This window comes from Chlorella variabilis (genome assembly GCF_000147415.1).
Source record: "Chlorella variabilis unplaced genomic scaffold CHLNCscaffold_1, whole genome shotgun sequence".
In the NCBI taxonomy this organism is placed as follows: Eukaryota; Viridiplantae; Chlorophyta; class Trebouxiophyceae; order Chlorellales; family Chlorellaceae; genus Chlorella; species Chlorella variabilis.
The window spans coordinates 2,118,116-2,126,531 of record NW_005435087.1 but is presented as its reverse complement, the minus strand read 5'-3'; the positions used below and the strand labels follow the sequence as shown (position 1 = coordinate 2,126,531).

The window sequence follows — 8,416 nt, the reverse complement described above, 5'->3', positions numbered from 1 at the left end:
GAGTCCCCCTCTGTGTGCCGCGCGGTGTGTGGCAGGAGAGCGCGCTGGTTTCCCGGCACGAGAGGCACGCTGGTGCTAACACATAGTTTGCGGATGAGGGAGCCGGGGAGGGAAGCGGGCTGTTGGGCCAGCAGCGGGGGCTGTAGAACTTGAGCGGCTGCATGCGGTGGTGTGCCTGCCCGCCTCCCCGCGCCCCAGCAGCTCCACAGCGCGCCCCTGGCCCCTGCCCCGCCCCGCCCCTGCCCCGCGCTGCCCCAGGTGTCTGACAAGGAGCGGCGGGTGGAGCTGGACACGCTGTTCCGCGACGTCGCCTCTGTGCTGTCTGAGAAGTGCATCAACCCGGAGTCCAACCGACCCTACACACTGTCCATGCTGGAGCGCGCCCTCAGGGACGTCCACTTCTCGGTCGACCCAAAGCGCCCCGCCAAGGCGCAGGCCCTAGAGGTGGGGTGCCAGGCGCCGCCGCCGGCGCTGCAAGGCGCCGCCGGTGCTGCAAAGCGCTGTGCAGGGGTGGCGGGGCGGGGTGGCTGCAGGGCATGGTGGCGAGTGCGGCGGGGGGTGGGAACAGGAAGCCGCGGTGGGACGGAGCCGGTGCGGCGGCTGGCTGGGATGCCGCACGCGCCGCCGCCCCTGCTGAGCCGCCGCGTGGCGCCCGTCCGTCGTGACTGCCCCTGGCGCAGGCGCTGCCGCTGCTGAAGAGCCGGTTCCCCATAGAGCGAGCTCGCATGCGGCTGAAGCTGGCGGTGCCGCTTTCTTCCAAGGACGAGCTGCTGGAGCTGGTGCGGCAGCAGGGCGGCGTGGTGGAGGAGCAGGACCTGATAGGTACCGCCAGCCTGGCGCCAGGCTGGGCTGGGAGGCTCAGCTGGGGGGTGGCGGGCGCACGTGGGGCACCACGTGCACCCGCCTGCCTGCATGGTGTGTGCACCGGCATCAACCTGCTCGACCCCTGCCCTCTTCGTACCTCTTGCTACCTCCTGCCCACTGCTCCCGCCCCCTCCTGCCGCCACCCTGGGCCCGCAGGCTCCCAGTTCTGCCTGGTGTGCCTGGTGGAGCCAGGCACCTTCCGCTCCGTGCACAGCTTCATCCAGACCTCGTCGGGAGGCATGGGGCGCTTTGAGGTGCTGGCGCTGGCGGCCACGGGGGAGCTGGATGCTGATGTGGGGGCGGCTGCCGCTGGCATCGAGGGCCTGGGCCTGGGCCCCAGCGGGCAGCAGCAGCAGCACCAGCACCAGCAGCCGGCGACGCAGCAGCCGCCGCCGCTGGGCGGCCACGGGGCAGCGGCATCCAGCAGCGGGTTTGTGGCGGCGGCCGCCACCACGGCGCCAGCGCCGCGGCCTGCGGCGAACCGAGCGGCGGCGGGGGCGGGCGGCGGCACGGTGGTGTATGCGCGAGGCCCAGTGGAGGGGCTGCCAGAGGAGCATGCCAGCCGGCGGGAGCGCTTTGCTGAGCTGGACCAGCTGCAGCAGGGGTGGACGGTGGAGCTGCGGTCGCGCGGCGAGGGCGACATCATCGACGCCCTGTTCTTCAGCCCCGGCGGAGACTGCGTGGGTGCGTATGCCAACGCGCGGCGCATGGCGCTGCGGGCCAGCAAGGAGCGGGCGGCGGCGTGAGCGCAGTGCCTGTGTTTGGATTGGACATCGTGCACATGCTACTCTGCACAGCTGTGCACTGTTTCATGCAAGACATCCTGTCAACAGGCTGTTGTGCTAATAAGAGAGCATGGGAACATGCCGCGGTGGCGCCCGCATGCGCGTGCCGCCAGAACTGCTGTGACCTGGCGGCGGGAGGGCCCCTTCGAACGGCGGACAATTTCCCATTTCTGAGTCGTAACAGGCTGCTCTGTGGCTGTTCAAAATGACGGGGGCGGGGCATGAGAGGCCCCACGGCTGGCTCCTGCTCGGTTGGGTTGGCGTTGCTGTCTTGGCGCATATACTGGTTGCCCTGTTCGTTGTGCTGAATCGGTGGCTGCAGGTGGGCGGTGCAGTGGAGGACGCAAGCCGCAGTTGCATTTTAGGGCTTTTGCTTTTTGACCTAGGCTGGCGGGGCAACTCAAGTGGTCCTCGCCTCTCGAAAGAGCATCTGAAAGGCTGTGGTTACAATTTGCTGCGGCCGAATCGCATGTGGCGAGGCTGCGGCCTGCCGCTCACCGCTGCCGTCGCCGACGCTCTCTGTGCGCAGGTCGAGCCCACGCCGCCGCTGCCTGCGCTGCGGTTGGCGCTGCTGGTCAGCTTGCTGGCACTGGCAAGCCTCATGCTCCTACACGGCAGCATCGTGCTGGTGCGGTTGGTGCGGCAGCGTTGGCGGCAGCACAGCTCACCGCTAGGCTGGGGAGGAGCAACTCCAAGTCCAGACAAGCCAGCAGGAGAGCCGACCAAGTTGTGCCCCATCAGCAGAGACAGCAGCAGCTCAATCCATCTAGCGCCAGATGATAGCAGCCGGGCAGCAGGCGACGCAGCGGCGGGAGTTGCCGACTCTTTTTCGCCCCTGTCAGCAGCAACAGCAGAAGCAGCAGCAGCAAGCATCCCTGCACATCGGCCCTCCTCGCCCTTCCTTCAGCGCGGGGACAGCACATTTGTGCGGCAGCCGGGCCAGCCGCCGCCTCTGCGGCCAGAGATGCCAGTGCGGCATGGCTTGACACGCCATGTGCTCAACATGGGGGCCAAGCATCCCTGGCTGGTGTATCATGGAGCGCTGGCCATCACCACAGTTACCTTCTCCCTTGCAGTGGTGTGCCAGGTGATAGCTCCTGGCTATGTCGACGCTGAGCTAGGTAAGCTGCAGCCTTCGCTTTCTTGTTGTCTTTCTGTTGCAGGCTGCATCTCCTTCCGCCGTTTGCTTGTGGCTTTGCTTGTAGTTGTGCCGACCCTCCCAGCCTGGCGTGTGCCCCGCACTGCTGCTCTTGTGCAGTGCAACTGGTGCAGATGTTTACGGTGATTGTGGTGGCCTTGTTTCAGCACCTGCTGCTGCGCCACCGCCTGCCCTGGATCATCTGGCCATCTTCGGTGGCCATGCTGGGCGGAGCGGCAATGGTGATCACCGGCTGCGCCTGGCTGGCTCATTCTGCTGTTCTGGACATGATCACGGGAGCGGGTGATTCATGCCCGCTAGGGCCTCTTCCTTATGTGTTCCATCCCGCCTCACCACTCGTGCTGCCTGCTGCTGCTGGATGCAGGTCATGGTGCCCACCGTTGGGAGAGTGAGCAGCTGGCTGGGTCGTTGTGCACCTGGCCATCTTTTCAGCCGCTACCTGCCTTGACTGCATCCATATGCCTCGACCTGACCCCTGCCTGCGTCTCATCCGCACATCACACATGTGTGCTGTACAGGGCACAGCAGATGGACTGAGCGGCTGGCGCGGATGGCTGGGGTTTGGTCTGGCGGTGGTTGCTATGGTGTCTGCGGCCATCTATTTTGTCAGCCTGCAAGCCTTCCGGCACCTGGGCTTCAACAGCCTGCAGCTGCAGGTGCGGAGGCAAGCGAGGCTGACAGCAATACACTGCTGGCAGCTTGCTGGTGAACAGCGCGCAGTGCCCGATCCTCGCCATCTCCTGTGTGCTGCAGTATTGCTGCTTGTTCTTCTGCATCCTGGCGCTGCTGCCCCTCACGCTGCCCATCGATGGCGCCGACTGGAGCGGCCAATTCGATGGCTGGACAGCCAGCAGCTGGGCTGTCCTGGCGATGGTGGCAGTGACATGTGTGTTATCCAACTTTTGCCTACAGGCAAGAGTCAGCGCTCCCGGTTCCGTTGTGCCATCTGTGGCACTGTGCATTGCTCACCGTGCAGCAGCATGATCATGCCATGCGGGTTGCCTGGCCGCCCACTGATGTGTTCTCCCCCTCCGTTCTGCGCCCTTCCTGCCGCTGCAGCACGCCACCTGGCAGCTGGGCGCGCCCACGCTGTCCATGTTTTACGGCCTGCGCCTCGTCGCCTCCATTGTCCTGTCCGAGCTCCTGCTGTGGTACACTGTTATCACCAGCGCCGTGCAGGTGAGGGGGATGGCGAGGTGCTGCCGAGAGGCTGGCCAGCTCCAGAAGCGGGCGGCTGTGAGTGGTCTGCTGATTCCCAAGATGTACCTTGCAGATTGTGGGAGTCGTGGTTGTGGTGGCTGCCGTGGCAAAGGCGGCAAAGGCGGAAGCAGCAGCAGCGGTGGTGGCGGCGGCAGAAGATGATTGCGCCGCTAAGGCAGCAGCGGGAGCGTTAGCGGCAGCCGAGGAGGGAGGCAGGCCCACTGATGATTCGGCCCATCACGGTCCCCGCGGCACCCTCTCGCCTCGCTTGGGTAGCAACACAGAATAATTGCCAGCGCAATTTTTGCTGGAGCCTGTGGCTAGGAGAGCCGTCCCTCCAGAGTCATCCTGATGGATTTTCCAGTTCCAGCACGTTTATGTACTCTCCTGTCCTGCATTGCTCTTGGAATATTCTTCCCCCACTTTTTTTCTCTCCCTGCTAATGTTTGCCATTATTTAATTCCACATGCCTTCAGGGCGTGAGGGTCAGCCATTATTTGAAGGCCCTGGCGTCTTGACCGGAGGCCGTCACGTCACCTGCTGCGCCGCGATGTTAGCCGCGGACGGGATGGCGGCAAATGTGCCGCTGCCGCCGCTGCCGCTGATTGCGCAGTGCAGCCAGCCTGCAACAAGAAAAAGAAGGATGACACAGGTGGGTGACTTTGGGAGACTCATCGAATGCGAGAAGAGATGTGTATTCCACGGCGTGCTGAGGTAGCGGCGTGTCCGTTACGGTATGCAGTCACGCCATGGCGCGCCGCCCATTTCACGGCGTGCCGGCAAGTTATGGCGCGCCGCACGTCACGGCGTGCCGCGTGCCGCCAGGTCACGGTGCGCTGTCCGGTAATGGCGCGTCATGACGTGCCGCCAGGTCACGGCGTGCCGCCACGTGGGTGTACCGCAAGGCGGCTGCTGCGGCAGTACTGCTCATGCGGTAAGATGCCCCCCCTCCGACTATCGACAATTCACCACTTCCGAGTCGTCAGGAGGCCGTAGAATGACGGGGGCGGGGCATGAGAGGCCCCACGGCTGGCTCCTGAGCGTTTGGGTTGGCGTTGCTGTCGTAGCGCACACCCTGGTTGCATTGTTCGGCGTCCTCAGCCGCTGGCTGCAGGTGGGCGGTGCAGAGGGGGACGCAAGCCGCAGTTGCATTTTAGGGCTTTTGCTTTTTGACCTAGGCTGGCGGGGCAACTCAAGTGGTCCTCGCCTCTCGAAAGAGCATCTGAAAGGCTGTGGTTACAATTTGCTGCGGCCGAATCGCATGTGGCGAGGCCGCGGCCTGCCGCTCACCGCCGCCGTCGCCAACGCTCTCTGTGCGCAGGTCGAGCCCACGCCGCCGCTGCCTGCGCTGCGGTTGGCGCTGCTGGTCAGCTTGCTGGCACTGGCAAGCCTCATGCTCCTACACGGCAGCATCGTGCTGGTGCGGTTGGTGCGGCAGCGTTGGCGGCAGCACAACTCACCGCTAGGCTGGGGAGGAGCAACTCCAAGTCCAGACAAGCCAGCAGGAGAGCCGACCAAGTTGTGCCCCATCGGCATAGACAGCAGCAGCTCAATCCATCTGACGCCAGGTCATAGCAGCCGGGCAGCAGGCGACGCAGCGGCGGGAGTTGCTGTCCCTTTCCCGAACCCATCGCAAGCAGCAACAGAAGCAGCAGCAGCAAGCATCCCTGCACATCGGCCCTCCTCGCCCTTCCTTCAGCGCGGGGACAGCACATTTGTGCGGCAGCCGGGCCAGCCGCCGCCTCTGCGGCCAGAGATGCCAGTGCGGCATGGCTTGACGCGCCGTGTGCTCAACATGGGGGCCAAGCATCCCTGGCTGGTGTATCATGGAGCGCTGGCCATCACCACAGTCACCTTCTCCATTGCGCTGCTGTCACAGCTGGTGGCTCCTGGCTACGTAGATGCTGCGCTGGGTGAGCTGCAGCCTTCGCTTTCTCTTCGCTTCCTGTGGCAGCGCTGCTTCTGCTTCTTGTTTGCTGCTTAGCTCGTACTTTTTGCCGAGCCACCCAGCCTGGCGTGTGCCCCGCACTGCTGCTCTGGTGCAGTGCAACTCGTGCAGATGTTTGTGGTGATTGGCGTGGCATTGTTCCAGCACCTGCTGCTGCGCCACCGCCTGCCCTGGATCATCTGGCCATCTTCGGTGGCCATGCTGGGTGGAGCGGCAATGGTGATTACCGGCTGCGCCTGACTGGCTCATTTTGATGTTCTGGTCATGAACACAGGGCGGGTGGTTAATGGCATTGCTTGCGGCTCTTCCTTATGTGTTCCATGCCGCCTCACCACTCGCGCTGCCTGCTGCTGCTGGATGCAGGTCATGGTGCCCACCGTTGGAAGAGTGAGCAGCGTGGGCTGGGTTGTTGTGCACCTGGCATCTTTCCAGCCGCTGTGTGCGTGTGGCTCACTCTGTGCCTACTTTGCTCCCCCCGCACATCACACAGGGCAATGCAGATGGGCTGAGCGGCTGGCGCGGATGGCTGGGGTTTGGTCTATCGGTGGTCGCTATGGTGTTTGCAGTCATCTATTTTGTCAGCCTGCAAGCATTTCGGCACCTGGGCTTCGGCAGCTTACAGCTGCAGGTGCGGAGGCAAGCTCCGTCAGCGCTGCACTGCACAGCCGCACTGCCCGATCCTCGCCCTCCCCTGTGTGCTGCAGTACTGTTACCTGCTTTTCTGCATCGTGGCGCTGCTGCCACTCACGCTTCCCATTGATGGCGCCGACTGGAGCGGCCAATTCGATGGCTGGACAGCCAGCAGCTGGGCTGTCCTGGTGATGGTGGCAGTGACATGTGTTTTAGCCAACTTTTGCATACAGGCAAGAGACCAGCATCCTGCCAGCATAGCTGGCGTGCATCTGTGGCACTGTGCACTGCCCGCCGTGCAGCAGCATGATCATGCCATGCGGGTTGCCTGGACGCTGTGTGACGCCTCCACACTGCCCTTCCTGCCGCTGCAGCACGCCACCTGGCAGCTGGGCGCGCCCACGCTGTCCATGTTTTACGGCCTGCGCCTCGTCGCCTCCATTGTCCTGTCTGAGCTCCTACTGGGCTACACTGTCATCACCAGCGCTGTGCAGGTGAGAGGGAGGGCGAGGGTGCAGCCTAGAGGCTTGGGCGGCACTGAGTTCTAGAGTCGGTCAATGCCGTGCCTTGCAGATTGTGGGAGTCGTGGTTGTGGTGGCTGCCGTGACCGTGTACCTCGCATTCCAATGGCGGAACAGCCTGCGGGGGAAGCAGCAGGCAGCAGCGGCAAAGGCGGAAGCAGCAGCAGCGGTGCTGGCAGCGGCGGAAGATGATTGCGCCGCTAAGGCAGCAGCGGGAGCGTTAGCGGCAGCAGAGGAGGGAGGCAGGCCTGCTGATGATTCGGCCCATCACGGTCCCCGCGGCACCATCTCACCGCTCGCTTGGGTCAGCAGCAACAAAGAGTGATAGCCAGCGTGGTTCTTCTTCCAACCATTGTCCTTGTATTCATCGCTTATTAGCAACCTCGCAAACAAATTGTTTCCATATTCCTCTCCTGCCTTTCATTGCGCTCCTTGCTAACGTCGTTTGCAGAAGCAATTTTGACATTACAAATGTTATACACATGTTACGCATGAACAATAGCCTCAGCATGTGAACTGAGGATGCAAGCTTGCTTGCGCCGGCGCCAAGCCCAGCCCAGCGCGCGCTGCCAGGCGGATCCTGTGTGGAGCTCCGCATGAAGTATAATTCGCCTTGTGCAGGCCAACCTCGCACGGAGTCAGCCTCGCGCCACCCCACACTGCAGAACGTGGCCCCCACTGAGCCATGAGATCATGAGAGCTTGTGTGGAGGCGCGCCTCGTGCTGGTGCCCTTTGGCAAGCATTCCTCTAGCGTGCCCCTGCCGCCGCTGCAGCCTCAGCGCGTGCAGCTGCGCCCGGGACCGCAGGCGGACGAGAGCCGTCGCCTCCACCGCGTCGAGTGCACGGCCTTGGATCAGGCTGGCACCCCGCCAGCAGTCTATGTGGAGAACCTGGCAGGCAGGGCTGTGGTGGTGCAGCGCAACAGCAGCAGCAGCAGCAATGGGAGCGGTGCACTGCAGGTGTTGTGGCCGGACAGCGCCACGGTGCTGCACCCTGGCGACAGCCTGATCGTGCTGGTGGGGCCCGGAGGGCAGCCGTGGCATGGCTACCGCCTGGCCAGCCTACCCAAGGGCGGCCCCAAGGGCACAGGCAAGGCCAGCAGCGGAAAGCGGCGGCGGGAGACGCCGGCGGCGACAGCAGCAGCAGCGGCAGTGGCCAGCAGCAGCACGCAGCCGCCGCCAGCCAAGCAGCCGCGGCTGGCAGCAGCGGGCCCCTTCGTGGGCGTCACGGTGTTTGTGCCGCCCCACGTGCCGTTCCTGCAAAAAATGGTGTCTGGATGGCGGGACAACATTGCACGTGGCGGCGGCG

At 64.2% G+C, this 8,416-nt stretch overlaps 2 protein-coding genes across 2 annotated transcripts in view; both read left to right on the top strand.

Moving 5' to 3' along the window:
* Window positions 1-1,130, top strand: part of CHLNCDRAFT_11851 (hypothetical protein) — a gene marked incomplete at both ends in the record, with an annotated part of 1,526 nt that extends 396 nt beyond the window's left edge. The window contains 4 exons of the mRNA XM_005852153.1: window positions 63-85; window positions 155-444; window positions 681-822; window positions 1,021-1,130. Coding sequence (XP_005852215.1) covers window positions 63-85; window positions 155-444; window positions 681-822; window positions 1,021-1,130 — 565 coding nt within the window. The remainder of the gene's footprint in view (window positions 1-62; window positions 86-154; window positions 445-680; window positions 823-1,020) is intronic.
* A 5,379-nt stretch (window positions 1,131-6,509) lies between these two features.
* CHLNCDRAFT_133460 (expressed protein) lies at window positions 6,510-7,432 on the top strand (the record flags this gene model as incomplete). The annotated part of the gene is made up of 4 exons (XM_005852152.1): window positions 6,510-6,584; window positions 6,661-6,774; window positions 6,961-7,080; window positions 7,160-7,432. 4 exons carry the CDS (start codon window positions 6,510-6,512, stop codon window positions 7,430-7,432), a joined length of 582 nt encoding a protein of 193 aa, XP_005852214.1.
* Window positions 7,433-8,416: the final 984 nt, after the last annotated feature.